This window comes from Ictidomys tridecemlineatus, chromosome 9, assembly GCF_052094955.1.
Source record: "Ictidomys tridecemlineatus isolate mIctTri1 chromosome 9, mIctTri1.hap1, whole genome shotgun sequence".
NCBI classification, from domain to species: Eukaryota; Metazoa; Chordata; class Mammalia; order Rodentia; family Sciuridae; genus Ictidomys; species Ictidomys tridecemlineatus.
In genome coordinates, this window is record NC_135485.1 from 100,530,498 (window position 1) to 100,553,336 (window position 22,839).

Genomic DNA, 22,839 nt, shown 5'->3' on the forward strand with positions numbered 1-22,839 from the left:
CCAATACCAAGGGGCTTTATAATTTTTTTCTTTATTTTAATTTCTATGATGACTAATGGCCCCAGGATTCAGATTGTTAGCCAAATAAGACAAACTCAATGAAAATAAGAGGCTGAGCTACGATGGCCCCAAGCTGCCCCTGTCTATGCTTCTAAGAGGACTCCTATTTGGTTTTGGTTCCACTTCTCTGGCCTCTCAGAGAGCCTGACTGTGTGAGTCAGTGGGTCCCAGATAAGTATTAATTTCCTGCTTAGGCCAGGGAAGCCCACCTCCCCAGCCCCTTCAGGTACGTCCAGGGTCTTTATGTGTGCTTCCCCCAAAACACCCACTGGAATGATGTGCCCTGCAGACCTTCCATAGTCCTCCCTTCAAGTATCAGCATTCCCTTTCTAACTTGCCTGTGCTCATCTTCCTGACACTCATCAATTCAGCAGGTCCCCAAAATGTCACTTGAAACGCGGCTGTCCTGTCTTGGCTAACTGTTTTCTCTTGTGGTTATATGCCATTAGAATGCTAATTAGATTATTTAACCCTGAGAAAACATTCTACTGTTCACGTCCTTACGCAAAGAGACTTGTACCAGTTCCTCTTGTACTGTATAACAAGGCCAGTGGTTATACCACATCCTTGGTTATGCTGCAAGGAATGAGAACAAAGGTCTCTGCTTGAAACCCTGAGGTTGGCACTTTCCTAAAGCATTTGGTTGAGTTTTTAAAACAGAGACTTAAAACACGACACACAAGAGATCTTCCACAGAAAAGCATTTCTCAGCGTTGAAGCTATTTTTAGAAAGTTTTAGATAAAGCACTTGACTTGAATCTGAAGGCTGGTGTCTCTTGTTATTTCTGTAGGCTTTTGAGATCATTTTAGAAGTCTCAATGAAAGGACCAAGAGGACCTTTTTAGAAGGAAGCCAGGTGGCTTTGCAAATAGAATCTCAGTAATAGCAGGAATGGAAGGCATGGTGTTTGGAATGTCAGACTCCCACACAGCATGGGTTGGAGCGGTCACAAGAGTCTGAACCACTCACATTACTGGTGACTACAAATAGAGGCAGAGAAGAACCAGTAACCGGCAAAGAATGACAACCGTCTCTGAATCACTTTACTGTTGCTGCTGTCTTTTATTGGGCTTTTCCTGAATACACTATCCTTTCAAATATACGGTTGGGATCAGAATGCTTCAGGAATTTGGAATCTAATGATTCTCCCAATATTATTTCAATAAATAAGACAAAGTTTTCAAAAAAGTGCCATCACCAACACAGATTAGTCCCAGGCCCCCACCCAGTGAAACCTACTCTTAGATGAGCCCTTCAGCGACTCCAGAATCTAACAGGGTGACTTCAGCAGAACAGGAAAATAAAATCATGCTACTCAATCTCATGACACATTCTTTTTTTTGACAGGATGTTCCTGTTATAGGACCCAATAACTTTGAGCAAGTTTTTGTATCTCTAGCCTCTCTGCCCTAACCTAAAGCAACCCTTGTCCTATAGAAGCCCTGACTTACCTGTCCCCATTCTCATCCTGCACTGCAGTGAGGTGCCGCTGGACAGCCAGCAGCATCTTCACATCTCCCGTCACCGCATAGTCGAAAAGGGCGTTGGCATGCCGCTTGGCAAGCTGCATAGCCTTCTCCAGAAAGAGGTTATCTGCAAGACAATGACCACAGCACAGTTGAGTTTCCTACACCTGCTCCAAGGGCAGGGCAGGCTCCAGGCCAGAACCATGAGCATTGGTGTTCTGACACCGACACACATTTTAATCAAAAATGCTCCTTTCAGCGCTTCTGGGTTGTGTTCACTAGAGAAAGCACAATTAGATACTGACTCACTGAAAAATACAGAGATTGACCTAAAAAATCTGTCTATGGCTTGATAGGGGGAAGAATTTAGGAATGTCTGTTATTTTAAGGAGAAAAACCAATGTGCATTATTCTAAGGGCAACTGATCAATCCCCATTGTTGATTAGATTTGCCATGATTTTTCAATAATTAATTTCTTGGTAAAATGATCCTTCTCTGGAATTTTTAGCAACTACCTGTCTAGTTAATGTATTAAAAAACACAGGCAGGTACCTTTCAATCAGCCATTGGTGTTTTTATGAGATTTGTTCCCTTGAAGTCAGGTGATGGCAAATTGTGATCTTTGGGCTCCAAACAGGACACATTAACCACTTTTTAAATGTCTCCCTGGCTAAACATGGTTCATACATTTTTAAAGGGGTATTACAAATAAAGGAAGAAGAAAGAATATGCAATAGTGGCCACATGTGGCCGCCAAGCCCATATTTACTTTCTTTCCCTTTACAGAGGTCTTTTGAGTACTACAGGAGGTGACCTAGAGTCACAACATAGCAAACAAGGACTGTTTCAAAGGAAACACAGAAGTACTTTCCCTCCGAATCCTACCTTTCAAAGAGGGCAACAGGACAAAAAGAAAAGTTCCGTTTTCAGGCAAAGTTCCATCTAGTATGTCCACAAGCTAGACACTAGAGAGGGGTGACTAAAAGATGTGGAAACCATTCCCTATTATCTGTGCCAGAAGAGAAGCTGATGGTCTCTCCTGATCCCCGCAACCGGCACAAGGACAATAGGAGGATGGACATGCTCATTTCTGTGCTTTAGGTTCACAGAGAAAAAATGGGAATTCCAGTGTGAATAAAATGACCGACATCTGCTTTTCAAAAGGTGAGCACACAGAACTGGAGGAGAACATAATAAGTGCATTCAGGTTAACAGAAAAGAGACCTCCATTCTGAAGTCCGCTTGGTACCTAGACCCCTCCCTAGCCAGCACACACAGAGTGCTGCTCTGTGCACCCACCTACCCTGAAACAGAGAGTCCTCTTCCTTTACTCCCCTGGTGCACGGCAGCGTCACCTCCTCATTTCTGTCCATGGACATGCCCAGTTTATCTTGTTCTGTGGTTTTGATAATGTTCCCAGAGAGATTTACAATCTCTCTGCCACCACTCTTGCCACAATCTTCAGGATCCCTTTTAGATACATCATTCATGGTTCCTAAGAGAAATGCAAAACCATCAGCCATTTCTCAGTAAAATTTATTAATTAAGTTGTAATTCACTGTTTCAAAGTAGATCAGATAAAGGCAAGAAGCAAGTGAATTGCAAAAGGAAAATAAAAATCGTAATTCGAGATCTTTTTAAAATTTTCATATCATAAATAATATTTTGTGGAGCTATTTTAAAAATAGCTTCTAAAAATATTTTTCAAGCATACTTCTAAAAAACTTAGATCTCATTTTGTTTATCTGTAAAGGAGAAAATTGAAATAAAGCTCTGCTGTGTATTGAAGTGAAATGGAAATTTTTTAAGTTCTTGAAAGGACAGCTCTTATTTTTATTTTTTTTTTAAGGCAAGTTGCAAAGATGTGATCTTGATTCTTGATTCGCATTCTTCAGTGTGGGAGGTCTCCCAGTGCTCTATTTCTAATCATGGTCTTTCTGGTACAAATTTGTTATCTTAAAGGTTCTATGAGAGCACCTGGGGTTTACAGGCAGACTGAGTTCAAATTCTGATTCTGCCACTAATAGCCATGTACTTTCAGCGAGTAAATGAACATTTCTGAGCCTCAGCACCTTTCATGTACAGGTGCTAATATTTTCCTTACAGAGTACAAAGATCAGAGTTAAGGGAAACACTTATTCTATTTTATGGAATGAAATGTTGCCTGATTCCTGAATACAAAATAAAGTCAATTAAAAGCTAAAATAAAAACAAAAACACCAGGCACAAAACAGGCATTTAATAAGTGGGAAGATTTACAGAATTATTTCTTCAGTGCATACACTAGTATGTAATTTTAATGTAAGTTGGGAACACATAGTATAACAACTGCTACTTAGGGAAAACACTTGATTGGAAAAGACCAAGCCCATAAAACTCAAAACGATTTCAAAAGTGTAGCACTTGAGGGAGAAAGACAACAGGTAAGTGTTGTGGATCTTTTTCTAATGTTTGAACAGTCAAGTCTCTGTCAACTTCTCTGTAATGTTCTTTTCTTCTGCCCCCATTTATGCTACTTAAAAAGTAAATACATAAACGAATATTAGAAACAGAATCTATACTCTCCAGAGGAAATAATAAGGTTTTTGGAAAAATATTTTCTAAAATTTTTTAAAAGACGATTTTGTTATTGTGATAAGTAACGATGAAAAAACATCCTTTTCAGCATTGATTTCTTCTCTTCCCCTGTTTTAAAGTACTACTTACCATGCTTCAGCCCAGCATTGGATTTAGTGGTTCCAGGGTGGAAGGTAATTCCACCATATGTAGGAAATCCATAGTGCGGGAAGCCGTACCCTGGAATGGCAGGTAAAGCACATGTAAAACTCAGTGTTGGTCCCTTAGTGGAACACAGATTTTGGTGTGGGAGCATAGTGTGGTGCCCACAAATGGAGCATCAGCTTAGAGTCTGTAAGACACACCGATGGGGCCACTGAATTCCACTTTGGCAAAGTTAAATTTTGGCAGCTCAGGCAGTGTTCAGATTGGCACATGGAGGAGTTAATGCTGAGAATGTGTCCCTCTCCCTTCTGAAGGAGAGAGGCTACTGAGGAAGGGTCACACCAGACTCAGAATGGTCTATAGAGAAGACGTTAAAATAAACTCAGGAGGAAAAAAACAAACAAAACAGAGAAAACCTACTGACGCCTCAGAGGAGAATGGCCACCACTGTCCATTCTTGTGCGTTTTGGGGGAGAGAATAAACTGGAAAAATTCTATAGGGAAGCAGCTGGCATTAGATGTTATACCCTTTGACCTTGTACACTTACTTCAAAGAATCTAATTTAAAAACAATCTTGAATAAAAGGAAAACCATTTAGATAGGAGTTTGGTGCAGGATTTTATGTAGAATAGGAGAAACACTCAAGTAAGTTACACTATGGTTTGTTCACTTGATGAAATATTATGAGTCATTAATAATGATGCTTAACAAACTGTGCTTATGTGAAGTCTATATTACCACGAGGAAATATGCTTATGTTAGGTGAAAGCAGCACGTGACTCTAGACACACAATCATGAAATGATGATAATAAATAGCTGCTATAAATAAATAATAAAGTAATTAGCATGATGATCATAGCTGCACTTGGGAAAATTCATAAATATTTACCATAAGATATGGTAAATTAAAAATGTTTAAACTTCAATGGCAGGATTTTATGTTTTCAAATTTTTCTGTAACATAGTATATATAATCTACAATGTAGCCTATGTAGATATATAATATACATTGACAATCAAGTATATTATGATATGGAATCTTTCTTGGGGGGTGGGTAATAGGGATTGAACTCAGGGCCACTCGGCCACTGAACCACATCCCCAACCCTATTTTGTATTTTATTTAGAGACAGTGTCTGAGTTGCTTAGTGCCTTGCTTTTGCTAAGGCTGGCTTTGAACTCACGATCCTCCTGCCTCAGCCTCCGGAGCTGCTGGGATTACAGGTATGTGCCACCGCAACCAGCATAATATGGAATCTTTTAAATGTTTCCAAACAATACCAAGACAACTAGTACACTATAATATTTAGAGAGGTATCTTTCTGTAGTTAGATGATTTTTTAAAATTTAATTTTTTGCTTTCTGACAGTATAAGGGCTTCAACTCAAGGCCTCACACAAGCTTGGCAAGCACGCTCCCACTGAGCTATATTCCAGCACTGGATGAATTTCTTTCTTCTTAAAGTTTTTGGAAGACACCACATATATATAGTAGTTTTCTCTTATTCACAAGGGATAGGTTCTGAGATCCCCAGGGGATATTTGAACCAGGGATAATACTGAATGCTACATATACCACATTTTTTCTAATACATACATACCTATGACAAAGGTATGCAATTTGTAAGTTTTTTTTAAATTAGGCACAGTAAAAGATCAACAACAATAGTAGCAACATATAATGCTGAGAATGATATATTGTAATAAAAGTTATGTGAATGTGGTTTCTCTCTTGAAAGTCAAGATAACTATTAGTATTTTTAGACTGAAGTTGACCACAGGTAACTGAAACCATGAGAAGTGAAACTGTGGATAAAGGGAGTCTGCACTGTAAGACAAACATGTGTTTTCTGAAAAATAAATTTACAGTTGTAGGGAAATTTTCGTTAATTGAAACTCATGTACTTGACAATGCCACTGCCACTCAACCCAGAGACCTGTTTAGAAACCCAGGGAAGGAAAACAGTACTCTCTCCAATTTGAGAAAGCTTTCAAAAGAACAGACTGTTTTGTACCTGGACCCGTACTTCCAGTGCTCCCTCCTCCACCGCCGCTACCGAACATGCCTCCACCTCCAGCCCCGGCACCACTGCCGCCTCCGAAACTATCCGAAAAATTGGGCATGAGCTTCTGCCGTTTCCTCTGCACTTCCTCTTTATCTGTATTTACAGGAAGAGAAACCAGAGGAGAAAAGATTGATTCGGTTCCACCACTAGCCACAGAAAGACTATTGATTCTCATGGTATTTTTAAACATCGTAAAGGGAAATAGAAAGCACTCAAGGAGGAAGAGATGCCAAATTTCAAGAAGCATTATAATTATTCCAATAGGTACGAAGAATGAGAACGGGCCTCGGAGAGACCACAGAGTAGTACACACCCAATTCCACTCTGCAAGCGACAGCTTCCTGAGTCCCCAGCATTGGTAAAATTGTGAGAGATTAGATTGCCCATCAAAGATTGAGATATCAAAGATACGGAATACAAAAACATGACTGTACACGTTTGGTCACACAAAATTATTACCCTATCCAGCTAACATTCATTGTGCACTTAGGGTGACCTAAATGCTGGGGATAAGGAGAGGCACAACAGGTCTTTGGTGTCAAGAACTCTCCTCCCCAACATTAGTTCTGAGGTAGCTGGGGAGAGATTTAGCAAGACAGCACTCTAGTGGTTACATGGTAGATTGATGGTGCAGATTCATAGGACATGGACTAGGAGGAAGAAGATGAGGAGGATGTTCTGGGAAGGGAATACGAAGGGAACAGGGTAATGAAGGGAAGACGTGCCTGGGGTGCTTAGAGAACAAGATGTTTTGGGCTTAACTGAAAGGTTAGTATGAGGAATTCTTGAGAGGTGGGACCACGCTGAGATGTATCTGGCGTATGAACCTAAAGTTCTTAATTCACAGGTGGAAAAGCTATTGAATGTTTTTGAGTGGGGGAATGATGTGTTTGGGCTTGTAGTTTTAGGAGATTCATCTGTCACTTGTGGACAGGGTTAGGAAAGACTCAACCGAGGCAGGACAGTGCAGAGACAAGGTGGTGGAGACGTGTTCCTTAACGGTCACCATGATAACAGAAATGGGGAGGATCCCAGAAACACACTGAGAGAGGCATCTGCAGGCGCTGGTGACTGATGTTACAGGGGTCCAGGAGTCTCAGAACACTCCTTGACCAACATGCAGGGACAGCCTCTGAGACCCTCGATGGTCCAGGTCCGGCTGCCATTTGGAACTCTTTCCCCCATTCCTTGTGTGGTCCTCGTTTTCTTCTGCTTCCCACCAGCTCCAATGCCCCTTCTGAGTTCTGTCACTGCCTTTGATGTCCACCTTTGTGTTCTCTTTCTCTTCTGTAATTTTCCTACCTATACTTTGTTTTTTCTCCCTTCTGTCTTTTGGGCTGAAGCCGTGAAGGAGGTTTTTCTTAGTTTACATTAAAAAACAAAAAACAAAACAACAACAACAACAACAAAAAAAAACAGTCAATGTGTTTTAGTCAGCTTTTTTTCAGTCAGCTTCCCAATACTTAAGAACTGTCCTATTTCTGATGCTTCGGTGTCAGTTTTTTTCGCTCATTTCTAATTCTGTGGTTGTTTCAATCATCTCAAGGCTGGACGGAGGCTGCTGTTTACTGATTATCTTGTGATCATCTCACTGCAGTTGAAAGACAGAGCAGAGGAAAGTAGGGTACAAAGTGCACTGAATAGTTTAAAAACTGAGTATGCCCCTACTTATCAGAAGAGAAAGGCCAAGGTGGGTGAATTTTTAGAAAAATAAGCTTCCACTAGAAGGGAATAAAATCTAACAACTTCCTTATCAAAGAATTATGGACAGATTTGTAAAATTTCCCCATCTGTTATACCATAACTAATTAATGGCTGTACTTATTCATTTTATCATATAAACTATTGATCTCACATAGAAAATTACTCCATTGTGCAAGTATGAACTACAAGAGGAGAGCAGGCAACTTATTCATCTTTGGGAATAACTGTTATTTATTGACATGATTTCCAGCAAAGACATTGGTCAGTATTTTCTATGAACTCTTTTTGCCTTTTAAAGTAGACATGCTCACTGCTTACATTTCACTGTACAATGGGAATTTTTAAAAAGATTTAAAAAAAAATTTTTTTTTGTTGCACATGGACACAATGCCTTTATTTTGTTTATTTATTTGTATGTGGTGCTTAGGTTTGAACCCAGTGCCTCACACATGCTAGGCAAGTGCTCTACCACTGAGCCATAACCCCAGCCCATTAAAAAGATTTTTTAATTTGTTCTTTTTTGATACACATGACAGTAGAGTATATTTTGACATATTATACATACACGGAATGTAACTTATTCTAGCTAGGATCCCATTCTTGTGGTTGTACATGATGTGGAGTTTCACTGGTTATGTATTCCTATGTAAACACGGGAAAGTGACGTCTGATTCTACAATGGGAAGTTTTAAGAAACAATTCTAAAAATATTAGCTATACTACAGCCAGTATGATTCCAATGACAAGAAACCGATTCAGAAAATCCTGTGAGACACTCTTTAAAAAAGAACCTAAAGGTCAGAATCTCCCCAGAATGAAGCGTGGAAATGATGTTCACACTTGGTCAAAGGATGACAGCACCCTTGTGGACTGCCTTTGACAGTGGCACCAGGGAATGAAAGAGTGACCTACTCCAGAAGGGACCCAAGTGGCTACCACCACAGATTCTCCTTTCACAGAAGAGAAAACTGAAGCCGCAGGGGTTAAGTGACTGGTCTGAAGTCAGGGCAGAGTGAAGATCAGATCTGAAGTCTAGTGATCTTTTATTATATTTGACTGCCATCCTCTGGGAAACACTCCAAAATAGTTTTGTGGTAATAACTGATTAATAATCAATGATTTTAGATAGTGGTTCATGATTTTAGATCATAGTTTAATTATACAGATAGAATTTTAGCCTCTACCTCTTCTTCCTGTTTATGTGCTCTAAGAGTAGCTCATCCTCACTTTTTGGGTTCTAGTTTACAGGTTGAGATGCCTGCATTTACTCTGACCAGACCTTTCCTAACTTAAAGTCGATGATTCTATTTCTTCCTCATCTCCACCTTTTTAGACTGACAGGTCACTGTGGTCTTTCTCTGCCTTCAAATAGCAGTTCCTCAACTATGTTCTTCCCTTGCCAATCATCCTCCTTTTGATTACTGTAACTGTGTCTCCTGAACCCAACCTTCTCCATGAAGTTTTTGTAAGGTGCAAAGCCAATGACCACAGAGGACACAAGAGTTCAGGATTGGATGATTCTATATAGTGAGAGGACAATGTTTTATGATCTAGCGTCTTACTTGATGGCACCCAACATATTGCTGGCCCTTTGCATCAGATGGCAACTTGCCTGGCCAATCAAGAAGTCAGCCCACAGACAATTAATGTGCATCTAGTATATGTGACAAATGCTTTGTTGGATGTTAGAGACACAAACACCAAGTCTCTGTACTGAAGAAGATTCTTCCCACTAGGAATGGGAAGAAGACAAGAGACAAGTAGATAAGACAAGTTTACATACTGATAGAAATAATTAAGAATACATCATTAGGCAATGAGATAGGGAGTGACTACAGGGACTGGGGTAATGACAGGTGTGTTTAGTGACTTCTGGGAATTGTAAATAATGACTCTGTTGGTTGTACAGTTTGGATGCATGCAACCTGGCAAGGTTATTTCTCCTTTGATCTACTCTCTTGGGTTTCTAGTATAACTCTGAAGATTTTATAAAATAAGACTGCTAGACTTAATAAGACAGTTTTTCTTTCTTTCTTTTCTTTTCTTTTTTTTTTTTTGGTACTAGGGATTGAATGCAGGGGCACTAAACCCCTTTTTATACTGTATTTAGAAACAGGGTCTTGCTGAGTTGCTTAGAAGGCTTCACTATCACTAATTTGCTGAGGCTGGCTTTGAACTTGCAATCCTCCTGCCTCAGCCTCCCGAGCCACTGGGATTACAGGCATTGCCACTGTGCCCAGCCAAGGCAGTTCTAATAATTACTCAATTATATACATGTTGGCCATTTCTTCCTTTGGAGCTCAATGGCTAATTCTCCCTTTTCTAGATGGTTCTTACAATGGTTGTACTGTATGGAGTTTGAATCACTGTTAGCCTCTAAGGTAAGTGCCTGAAACACAGATACAATTTTGAATTTTCAGGAGACAACTCTCTAAACCTACTATGAACAGTCTGAACATGCCCTTGCTACAGCACACTTTCTTGATGTACAAACACCACTGGAAAAGGTAGACAGGTAGTCTAGAAACTAAGTTCGGCTTTGACTATTTCTAGGCTCCTATTTCTTTTTCTGTGTCTACTTTAGAAGAAGGGTGTTTCAACCAAAATGACGATTTCCACAGTTCTTGTGTAGATGGAAGCATTCAGAAGGCTTTAGGCAGTGCCTGAAGGTGGGGAAGAGAGAAGAGGCAGGAGAACCTCCAGGAGAGGCCAAGAGGTGGCCTCCTGCCCTATTCTCTGGTGCCCATCTGGCCTGGACACTAGGATTCCCCACGATATCTCATGTGAAGTTAAAGGAGGCTCTTATGCTGGCCATGCTTGCTGACCCCCTGCCCCAAGTGCTCTGCCAGTCTGACCAAGCAGCGATGAGGTCACAGCTTCAGAAAGAAACACGAACTCAGAGTAGAATTTTACAAATGCTCTGCCTCAGCGTGAGTTCTAGGAAAGGAAAGCCCTCTTCATAGATCACCCTCATGATCTGCTATCACAGGATCCAACATCGTGTGGCTTGCTGCTGCTGCTGCACCTTTGTGGTTTCCAACCTCAGCCAGGACCTGGGTGCTGTCTACCTGACCTCCCTCTCCAGTCTCACTCGCATCTAATCCAGAGGTTTCTAACTTTATTGTACCCCAGGCCCTTATGCAGCCTGGCAGAGTGTAGGAACATCTCAGAATCATGGTTTTCAATATGTACTATACAAAATAAGGGGAAAAGAACACTTTAATATAGTTAGTTTCTCCACAGGGGTCAGTGCAATTGGATTAAGAAATGCCTCTGAATAACTCTCCAGTTTGGTGCCGGTCCTATCTCATCTCAAGATGCTTCTGAATGCTGAACCTCCCATGCTTCCCTTCCTTGAATTCCATTCCTGCCCTTTGAGCAGCCTATGAGGATTCTGCAGTTGAACTTCCACAGAAACCTAATGGTACATGTTTTAAGCTGAACTCCTCTTTTCCACCCAAACCTACTTTTTCTCCCTTGTTCCTTTCATCTAGTCAACCATGATATAAGCTCCCCAGTCTGGAAATCCTAGAATCATCTATGACTCCTGAATCTTCCCTCTTTCCCAGCTCACCGAACATCCAGGTCCTCTTGACGCCATTGCCACATTGTCGACTGGATCCACCCCTCCTTTTACACCTGAACACAGACACCTTTGCTAACCTCACGGTTGCTCACTTGGATTCTTGCATTACTCTTCTGACTCACTGTCTGACTCCCAGACAGTGCCCTCAGTGTTGGCTCAGACAAGTCAGGGCCATCATTCCAACACAGGTGGGCCTGCCCATCCCTCTGCAGAATCAAGGCAAAATTCTTCAGCTGCCACTCACAGCACCCTCCGGCGGCCCAGCCCTGGCCTCCTGCACTTGCCTTGGCCTTCAGCGGTCCACCTCAGCACTGTAATGGCCACTTCTCTCTGAATACAGATACAAACTGTCACACCATTGCACTTGAGTACCTCCAGCGTCCTAAATCTAGAAAAGTTCTGAGTTCTGTTTATCTTTATTTCAAATTCTATTCCGAATGCTATCTCCTGAAAGAGGCCTTCTCTTTGGAGGCTTCTTCGGAGTGAAGGTATCAAGGGCTGTCTCCTCCCTACTCTTCCCTGCTTCTGGAGATGCTTCACTTTGGGTACTTACTAAAATCATACTTTGCAAAATAAATTTAATTAAGACTATTCTGTCCCTTTCTTGAAGTTTTTTTTTCTGTGTGTGTGTGTGTAAAAGAAAGGTGCGTTATTCATTTTATAGTCCTGCGTGCACGGTGGCTGAGTTTTCTGCTCCATGACCTGGGGCTGGTTGTCTCAGCGGCTGATTCTCTCCAACAGCAAGACTTATTTTCTCATCTCAACTGTCTGAAGCCTGAGTTACTCAATAAATAGTGGATTCCCAAATTCAAAGACCAACTCTCAAGTGCCAGTATTTCATACAAGTTTTTTAAAAATATTTTCTTTTAGTTGTTGATAGACCTTTAGTTTTTATTTATTTATATGCGGTGCTGAGAATTGAACCCAGTGCCTCACACATGCTAGGCAAGTGTGCTAGTACTGAGCCCCAGTCCCAGCCCTCATGCAAGTTTGATGGAGAAAACATTATTTTTAAGTTGGACTAATTCCATGACCTGAAAAATAGTACATTACGTACCCGTCTCTTCTCTAAAAGATAAGTGCCATGGATGCAGGGACTGCTTCTAGGAAGCTGGTCAAAGGAGGCGACTAGCCAATTTTTTCTAATTAGCTTGTCCTCTAATCAAGCATGGGAGTCTGAACACCTTAGTTACCTTTGATTTCAGGGTAGTAGAGAAAAGGTTTTGGTTCACTAGTTTCCAAATCAGATTTTCTCCGAAGCTGGACGAAGACAGAGGCTGGCTTTGTAATGTTGACATCTTTATACTTTGGGGTTTTGAAGACGATGGCGAACTACAGGATACAAAGATCCAAATGTTGGTTTGGAAGTACATTTTTTTTCTTAGAAACCCTGTACATTAAACACATTCCTTATGCTTTTATTTATACCCAGCGCTTAAACAAAGTATGCTAAAAAACACAGCACCTTGGAGAAAAAGTTCAAAACTCAGTGTTCAATACACACGCATTTTTATTACACTGTCACTGTGAAATTGAAGTAAAACACTGTGTCAACAGATTGCAAATCTCTATTATTTCAATTTATTCATATTTCAAATGTCTTCTAGTCATAAATGTCATACATACAAAATTCACTGCATCACTTCTTTATTCTCTTTCAAATCAGCCTCAAAATATTCCAAAACCATTTAAAAGCAATGTCAGAAAAGTTGGGTGTAGAAAAAGTTGAAGCAAAGGGTCTAACTAATCAGCCTGCAGTGTGGCTGGTGAGAGGGAGTAAACCAACCCTATTCAGGAGACACCACAGAACATTAATTCCTCTGCTGGCATTGGAATAGTTATGCATTTTAACATTTTTTTAGTTTGATTTTTTTTACAATGTAAAATATTCATAGGAATCAAGACTACAAAATATAAAAGGCATACACAATGGTATACATTAATAATCTTCCTTGCCATCCCTGTTCCTCTTCCACACAATTCCTAAGAATGCCAGCCCCCAGAGACATGCACACTTGTTAGTTTCTTACATCCCCATCCAGAGTTTGTGCATATCCATATATGAGCACAGAACCACTTTTACATACACTTTGTTCTACACCTGTCCTTTAAGAGATTTTACATTTGTATCTTTGGGATCTTTCTAACTTAATACACAGGGTTCTCATTTCCTGTAATGGCTACATAATATTTCACCACATGGATGCCCCATAATTTATTTAACTAGCTACTTCCTGATTAACATTAGGACTGTTCCCAACTTTTAATGAAGACAGTATTTCTCAATCACTCATAAGAAGGAGTATAATCCTGAGGATGGGGACTCAGAATGTTTATCCTCTGGTTATATAACCAGTTGTCCCTGGGAAATCTTCATTATCAGGGTAACATCAGCCTTTACTAGAAGATCACTCCTGTCCATACTCAGCACAGTACCTTCTTAACAGGTCTCACCCTAACCACTTCAATAGAATACCTAAACATTTCCACTGAAGGACTGAGAGCCACTGCCTTATGGGACAGAGGCTCAGACACCAAATGAAATGCCTTGCCTGTATCTCAGAACCAAAGTTCTATTAGAAACTTTCCCGTAATTCTATGATAGGTTAGTTTTCTGCATAACCCACAAGAGTCTTAAAAATAGTACTGTTTCACAGATGTAAACACTTGTGTTTTTTCCATTTTCATATATGGAAATGAAATACTGAAAGTCCACAAGGCAGAAAATGTAGAACGATAACAACAGTAATAATCTACTTACTTGTCTATGAACATCTGTGGGGGAGAAATCTCCAAATCCTTCCCAAACTCCACCATTTTCCTCCTCTTCATAAAACCGAATCTGGATATCATCTGTAAATAGTCACATCCAGGTGTAATTGCAAATAATGTAATAATATTTTAAAGCATGCTGAAAAATAAAGCTGATTTAACCTACTGTATACTTAAAAAGTAATTAATATGAATAGGTTTTGACGCATTTAAAATTTTCTCAAGTTGCTGACTTTTTATTCAATGGTAGAATTAGATTAGATTTACCTAATCAATCTGAGTGTTCTCTTAATCAGTGTTTGACCTTCCCACTTTTTCGTCTTTAAACCAAATCATTCCTTGAGAAACATGGAGAATGAGAGTAGAAGAATATGGGAATCTCCAAATGTGGTTCAACTTGATATATAGATGCACATAATAATAATTAACTTGTATGTTTTACTATATGGCAGATGCTGTTCTAGGAATTTTACATGTAAATATTATTCACTTAATCTTCCCCAAACCCTGTGATGTAGGTGTCCTGTTATTATTCTCATTTTGCAGAAAAGAAAAGGGTCCAGAGAGTTTTTCAAGTAACGTACCCAAGGTTGAACAGAAAGTGGACGAAGAAGCCAGGATCTGAACCCAGACATCGTAGTTTCAGAGTCCAGGCTCTTAAACACTACTGTGCTGCCTCCCTATAATACTTTATCAGTCCATATTGAGTAACTGGTCAAAGTACTGTGATGGTCAGGTCCTTTGTGATTAAATCAGACTAAATTTCATACTCTAGGCATAAGCTCCACTTCAGCAATAACAGGATAATCCACACAGGTTGGCATCTCCCTAGCTTCAGTTCCCATTTTGTAGGAAGGACCACACTATGGACTAATGAAACGAAGTTTCTATTTCTATTTTAATACAATTTTAGAAATAGTAGAGTTGGATAAAACATCTCATGGGCTCCTGGTTCAGTCCTAGGCTATCCTGGGCCCAGTTATTCAGCTCCTCTATGCCAAGTATAGGACTTCTCTTACGAAGATGTCCCAATGCAAGGAGCAAGATTAAGAAATACAGTGGCAAATAAAGGTACTAGAATTGCATTTACTCATGTGCACACACTCAGGAATCTGGAATGGAGTATTACTTTACTCATTAGAGTGGTTGGAAGAAGGCACTGTAAGCAGAGAAAGTGCAAACATTTTTTTTACATCTTTATTTTTATTTGTTTATTTTTACGTGGTGCTGGGGACTGAACCCAGGGCCTCACACATGCGAGGCAAGCACTCTACCACTGTGCTACAACACCAGCCCATTGTGCAAACATTTTTTTAAAATAAAGTATATATTTACTTTATAATCTGATCCCATTTCTTCTGGCATTTAATCTCAAATGTGATTTTTTTTTTGAAAAGCTATAATTCCTTTATTTAAGGACCATTTCCTGTTATATATCTGCTTACTTTGAAAATGTCTACTTTGTATAAGTGGGGTTTTCTTGTTTTTGTTTTAATAATGTCAGGGATCAAACCCAGGTCTTCATGCATCATAGTTAAGTGCTCTACCTAGCCTAAGAGGTATGTTCACAGCCCTTTGTACTTTGAGACAGATCTTTTTATGTTGCTGAGGCTGGCCTTGAACTTGTGATCTTTCTTCATTAGAGCCCTGAGTAGCTGGGATTAAGGAGTGAGCCACTGTTCCTGGCTTCCATTTACCATTTTATTTTTAAAAGTGAGTGAATTTTGAGCAAATAACATGGACTCAACAATTTTACATCATGTAAAACTTAACATTTATTCTCTGCATGTGTCTGTACATGGGCTATTATTCATTTATTTGAGTCTAACCAAGTACAGATAGCAAAGCTTAGAGCATAAAATTACGGAGAGTCACTAGTTACAATCATCATTATTTTAAAAATTTCTCTTTATTTCTTTGGGAAATTTTAAAATGAATTATTTGGTTTGGTTTTAAAATATAACACAGACAATTTACACCTGGGAAATATGGAATGTGCACAAGTTTTTAAGAGTTCTATGGAAAAGAGGGGATATTTCTATTCTGTTGCTGAAAAGGGACTGATATACACTGAGAAAATTATATTCCACATCTTGAAATCGGAGTGTATGCTTACCTTTCTGAACTTTGTCACAGAGAAGATAAATTTCTTCCCCTCCAGTTACACATCCAGCTGTCCTGTCCATTCTTACAATTTTCAAATTGGATGCATTGGGGGCTTCTGTTCAAAGGGGGAAAAATAATAGACTTCAAGATTTATTCTCAGCTTCACAGGCTAATCCCCTCTGAGGGATGCTGCACTGACCACACATTACCTGAGCAAAGTTCACATAGATGCTTCACTCCTATCACTTTAACAAAGGTACAAATAAAACAAGAATGGCTTCCAAGGTCCTCAGAGCCCCTCTGGGGCATGGGCCATTCCTTATCACTAAAACAGGTGAGGTAGAAAGGAATAGATGAGGTGGATTAGATGATGGTACCTGTTCTCCTTCTAGCACAGAGATCGATACAGAAAGAGAAAGAGCTTTTATAGTGTTTCAGGAAGTACCAAGCCAATAGATGGCTGGAATTTCAATTAGGGGAAGATTACAACCCCAAACTTGTTTCCATGCTAACGCTATCCCATTTATTAAAGTCCAAAATTTCTTAGGAAAAATACAGTTTTTTTTCTTGAACTACTGATTAATTTTTATTCTACAAAAGGAAAAAAAAAGGAGATGTTGTATTTCCTTTCCCCAAACTAAATTAGAATTTCTATGTGGTTAGGGGGCAAAAAGTTTCATGTGGTAATACTGTAAAGCTTCCTTTTTTTTTTTTTTTACTTCAACAGCTGCATTTTAAGGTGATCTGTGATATATATGTCTGTATCATTTTGTAAACCTTTCACTTCCCTTCAATCTTGTTTAAATTAGAGAAATCAGTTAGCTGTTGTATTTGAGCATGGAGTTTTCTACCAATACCAAACTCCATATAAGAAGCCCAAGTACTGCATTTGCAGGTTCTCTAGAAATATCTGCTTAATAAATCCCATGCATACCAAACAAGTTGCATGGTGAATGCTAAAGACCACCGTGAAACTTTTTAAAATTGAAGGCACATACTATCTACACTATTCATTCTATTAATTTGAAGTTCCTATCTTGGTAATGTTTAGTAACCATGTGGGAATGAAGATGGACAAGAATGATAATTGTCTTCTATTAACGTCTTTTCAGAACCTCCAAGAAAACATATCAAGATACTTTTTCCCTTCGAAGAGCACAAACAGTCTATCCTTGAGTAATAATGCGTTCGTTCATAAATGAGAGACTTGTAAGAGTCTATCATGCACACCTGAGGAAAGATAACTACATTTATTGAGCATTTCTTAAAAATACTGAATGGAGACATAAGCTAGACCGCAGTGCTCACATTTGGTAGATGTTAAAACTCAAGGGTCAAAGTGGTTAAGTTACTTTCCATACAGCTCAGAGCTGGCTACTAAGTGGTAGGGCAGGGCTGGAAGCCTGTTTTGACACTGTTATCGAGCTGCGTCCTGTTAGAAGCCAACTACTCACTGCTGTCATAGATGGCGTCTGACACCACGGGTTCCAGGCGCCTGGTGAAGCTGCCCGTGCTGTCGGGAAGAAAAGCTGTAAACATGAGCCGCACCACGCTGAGGTCCATCTCCTTCGTCTGCTGAAGAGCTGCCTGGCGGATGAGCTCCTTTTCCCGATCTGGAATCACACAGCACAGTCGTTCATGCCGAAGGACGGTGGACAGTGTGGGCTTTTACAACAGCTTTTATAAAGCCCAAAGAATGGGGCCTTAAAAACCTATTTTTTTTCCCCTCTCTTGAAATTCTTTATATTATTAGTAAACATTTTTAAGTAGTCTCAGTTATGTCATCTAAATTAAAGTTATCAAAATAAGATCTGAATTTTTTTCTGGATTTTGGTAAAAATTGTCTTCCATGTATCAGACTGCCTCTCTTCTCCTGTCCTCCCTCATTCTGCCTGCCTTCAACAAGAGTCAAAGGCACAAAGATTGTGATAAAGTGGGATGGAATAATTCTATTATGCACCAGCTATACAGAGAAATGTGAAAAACGATTGTTCCAAAAGTTCATTAAGCACAGGAACTGTGCTCCTTTCATAGAGGAGAGCACAGGGCCTGGCACATAGGTGCTCAAGAAATATTTGGGAAGAAACCAAATGACTTGATCACATTTGCTCTTTTCCTCCTAATGACGCTTACACCCTGATGGATAAAGTCACATTTAATTTATAGTATCCTAAAAGGGAACAGTTTAAGTGATAAGTACTGCCAGAGAGCTACAGAGGAGTGACGTGGGATTTTGAGGGAGGAGAGTTCAGAGGCTTTGAAGCAGAAAGAAGAGACGTTTGCTCTAAATCTTGAAGGGATGAAAGAATTTGAACATGTGCAGACTGTGGATAAGGGCATTTCAGGAAGAAAGGAGAGCAAGAATAGAAAAAATGTGCCAACTCTGGGAAGTGAGAAACCTTGGTTCTTCTATGGAGCGGTTCTGTTTGACAGCAAAGGGTGGAGTGGGGAACAAGAGTCAGAAATGCAGATGGGGGGGGCCCAGCATTTGGGAGGCCTAAGATGGCAGCTTGCAGAATTTAGATTTTGTAGGCAATGGGGAGATGCCAAGTAATGGTGAGTTGCAGGGTTTAGTGAGATTTATCCGCCACAGGGTGTAAACTGGACCAGAAGTGGAGGGACAGAGACCAGGGAGAAGATTCTCACTGAAGCCATGAAAATGGGGTATGGAGTGGAATGCCAGGGAGCACAGCGAAGAGCTGGAGCAGGGACTGAAGAGGCAGCACAAGTGAGAAGGAGACCAGGATGAGGGGCAAGCTCAGAGGCTGGGTAGCAGAAGACGGAAATGCTTAGTAGAGAAATGACCTTCAGTTCTATGATTACATGAGCATGAGATGATGACAGGAGGGCCAAACTAAAGGACAAAATGGGCCAGGTGTGGTGGCACACACCTGTAATCCCAGCAGCCTGGGAGGCTGAGGCAGGAGGATTGCAAGTTCAAAGCCAACCTCAGCAACTTAGCAAGGCCCTGAGCAACTCAGCAAGACCCAGTCTCTAAATAAAATACAAAAATGTGCTGGGGATGTGGCTCAGTGGTTAAGTGCGCCCGAGTTCAATCCCTAGTACAAAAAAAAAAAAGACTACCCCCAATATAAACAAACAAACAAACAACAACAAGCCAAACCAAGTAGAAAAATCCCAACAATCCCTGAAGGACAAAATGTAAAATAGAAATGGGTCATTTGATGGGGACAGGGAATAAAGTTCAAAGACAGAATACATTCTGACTACAGGCAGAAAAATAGAAAATCATTTCATTATGATGATAAAAATAATACTTGGATGTTTTCCTTACAATAAAGCAAGCTGGGGGTGGGTATAACAGGAGGTGTTCTTTGGACCAATCATGCTTTGGTTTTGACTGGCTGAAAGGAAAGGATGGGTGCTGCTGGCAGAGAAGACATGTAGGTCAGTATGAATATGCATCAGGTGTTCCCAGAGCAGTGAGAGCAAGAGGTGAGAGCAGGGTGGGGCTGGAGATGAGCCTGGGAGGATGGCAGGTGACAGAATGGGAGGGCTTTGGACGCCAGGCCACGGAGGTGTCCATTTTATTCTAGAGGCTGCAGGACGCCATCAAAGGTTCTGAGCAGGGAAATGGCGGGAGCTGTGTGGGGTACAGACTGGGAAAAGGAAAAGCCTAAAACAAATAGATGAACGTAGAGTTCCATGCCTGAGAAAACAAAAGCCTGAGCTCCTCAGAGGAGCAAGGCTGGGACAAAGTGATGCTCACCTGTGAGCTGCCGGTCTCCTCCACCTTCTGCTTGCAAATAGGCAAGGTCAGGATGCACGAGAAGTCCCGGATTGTAGCCCCTGACACACGCGTCTGTCATCCGTGCTTCCAGTGTTTCAAATACTTTTTTCTTTGTCACATGAAGTATACCCAGGTTTGCAAAGCTGGAGGGACAATAGTGACAGCAACAGCAAAAACAGTACAAGGTTACTTAATAAACGGAGTGTCTGGCTTCACTTTTGTAAGGTAGATTAAAGAAATACACAATGTTTTATCCAAATCTCTTGAGCTAGATACTTTAGAAGGGCACTATATGGAATATACTGCATATGACATAATGCTCTCGTCAGGTCTAAGGGGCACAATGTCATCAAACATGCTAACGTCTGCAGAGAAATCCATAACTAGACGCACCAAATGGAAAAATAAAGATTATAAATAGCTGCATGTCAGGTCAGAGCAGATTTTGCTACCAAGTGAGTCTGCAGTAAACTTAAATGAATTCCAAACTGTGATTAAGGGAGTGGGTTGTATTTGCATATAGATCTCAATAAGGAAGCTGTACCTGGATTCCTTTTAGGGCATTTTCTATGGGATCATATGAAATAAAATTTAAATTCCAAATATATACTAATATCTCCAACACATTTTTATATTTTATTTAGAGAGAGGGTCTCACTGAGTTGCTCAGAGCCTTGCTAAGTTGCTGAGGTTGGCTTTGAATCTGCAATCCTCCTGATCAGCCTCCCAAGTTGCTGGGATTACACCACACCTGGCCCATTTTGTCCTTTAGTTTAGTCCTCCTGTCATCATCTCATCTTGAAGAACAAGAAAATCATTACATTTGGAAGAAATCTTTCTTTCTTTTGGATCATCCTTTTTCTTATGGATCATGCTGGGTGAGATTTAAAGTCTACTTGGAATCCCATTTCCTCCCTGGTGATCTATAAGGTTGGAATTACTTATCACCACCAGAATGTCATCTAATTCCACAGCACTCATGTACTAAAAGTGCCCACATAATCAGGGACGGAGAAGCTTTATCTCACGAAGGCTACATATTTATAGAGCAAAATATGTTCACAAGCTAAATAAAGTAATTGAAAGGTTTTAAAAAAATTAAATGCTCCACCCATCAAATTTTTAAAGTGCATGAAACAAAGAAATCTATTTAATAAATGTGATGTGACACACTAATAAATGATAAAAAAGCACTTTATCAAGGAGACTTATTTGTTCAACAATATTTAAGAAAAATAAGATAGGAATGAGGAATAGAAGAAACAGTAGGAAAAGGCATGACACTTTAAAATAAGGAGAGATCAGGAAGAACTCAGCAAAAGGGTGAAAACTGAGCAAAATCTGAGGAAGATGTGGATACCGGGATGCAGAGTACCAGAATGCAGGAGGAACAGCAAGTGCACACATCCTGGGATGGGACCAGACTGGTGTTTTGAAAACACAAGTGTCCAGAGGTCAATGTGGCCAGAACAAAATGAGCAAGGGGTTCCCCATAGGAAAGAGTTCAAAGAGGTAAATGGGGCCCAGACCTCCTAAGCACTTGTGAGCTTTTGTAAGGACTTTTTTTTCTCTCTCTCAGAAACAAAATATGTCCGTATCCACAGAAACTTATGTAATATAGTATAATATCATATAAATCAGTAGAGGAAAGAATGAGATGTTATGACAACTGGACTGAATGAAAGAACAAACTAAAGTGGGAAGGTCATATAAATGAGGGAAAAGAAAGAGAAGAGGTGAAGACAGAATGAAATAAGCTTTCACATGGAAGCCCAGACATGGGATGTGTCTAGACAGAGGAGATAAGGTGGACAGCAGAGACACATGCAGAGAATAAAATATACCAGTAAAAGATATGCTCCTTGAGGGTAGAGATCTCTAATGGCTGGGACGCTGCCTGACACGTGGGACTTTAGTACATGTCTATTGAATACACGAATGCTGCCCAGAAAACTATGCACTATGAAGACCAATATGCACAGAGGCATCAACCCTCAGCAGCACCTGTATTACTTGTCCCTTTAAATCCTATTCCTATATAGAATATCCATAATGATTGGAAAACAAATATTTAAGAAAAACAAATATTTAAGAAAATGGTGATCTCCTAGGAGTATCCATCTTCTAGGAATAGAATGTCAGACACCTATGCAGCACTTTACACTGCATCATCTATAAAATACGTTTTGATGTTTATTTTGATGTATATTTAATTTACCTTCTATGAGAAAGACATCATTCTTGTTTATTAGGTGAATCACGAATGGTTTAATCTGGTTATAAAACAATGTGAAAGTCAGTCTTCCGCTTTAGGTTAATGATGGAGTAACAGATTGCATGGAAACTCACATGTGAAAAAAATGGTTGTCAGAAAACAGGCAGCACAGAACAGCCAGACTTCAGAAAAGAAAATAAGTAATGTGAGTCTTACAATTCTCTAGCTTAAGACTTGGAAAGAGTCCCAGGCTATGGCATAGGAATGGGGAACCTAATCCTAGCCTCCAATACACTTGATTTGAGGAGGCACAGTTAGACATCTGAGGAGGCCAAGGAGGCTGGGATTCCCAGGCAGAGCAGCAGAGAGAGACGGCATGCAGTGAGACTC

The 22,839-nt window shown here is 40.1% G+C and overlaps 1 protein-coding gene across 2 annotated transcripts in view; it reads right to left on the reverse strand.

Annotated features, from left to right (window-relative positions):
- Nfkb1 (nuclear factor kappa B subunit 1) overlaps positions 1-22,839 on the reverse strand; it is a 116,808-nt gene that overhangs the window by 17,553 nt on the left and 76,416 nt on the right. For both annotated transcript variants that reach the window (XM_005325744.4, XM_005325745.4), the window contains exons 7-15: positions 20,214-20,377; positions 17,938-18,096; positions 16,494-16,598; positions 14,367-14,458; positions 12,799-12,937; positions 6,265-6,408; positions 4,234-4,323; positions 2,831-3,022; positions 1,512-1,653 (exon numbers count right to left, since the gene is read on the reverse strand). In XM_005325744.4, coding sequence (XP_005325801.2) covers positions 1,512-1,653; positions 2,831-3,022; positions 4,234-4,323; positions 6,265-6,408; positions 12,799-12,937; positions 14,367-14,458; positions 16,494-16,598; positions 17,938-18,096; positions 20,214-20,377 — 1,227 coding nt within the window. The remainder of the gene's footprint in view (positions 1-1,511; positions 1,654-2,830; positions 3,023-4,233; positions 4,324-6,264; positions 6,409-12,798; positions 12,938-14,366; positions 14,459-16,493; positions 16,599-17,937; positions 18,097-20,213; positions 20,378-22,839) is intronic.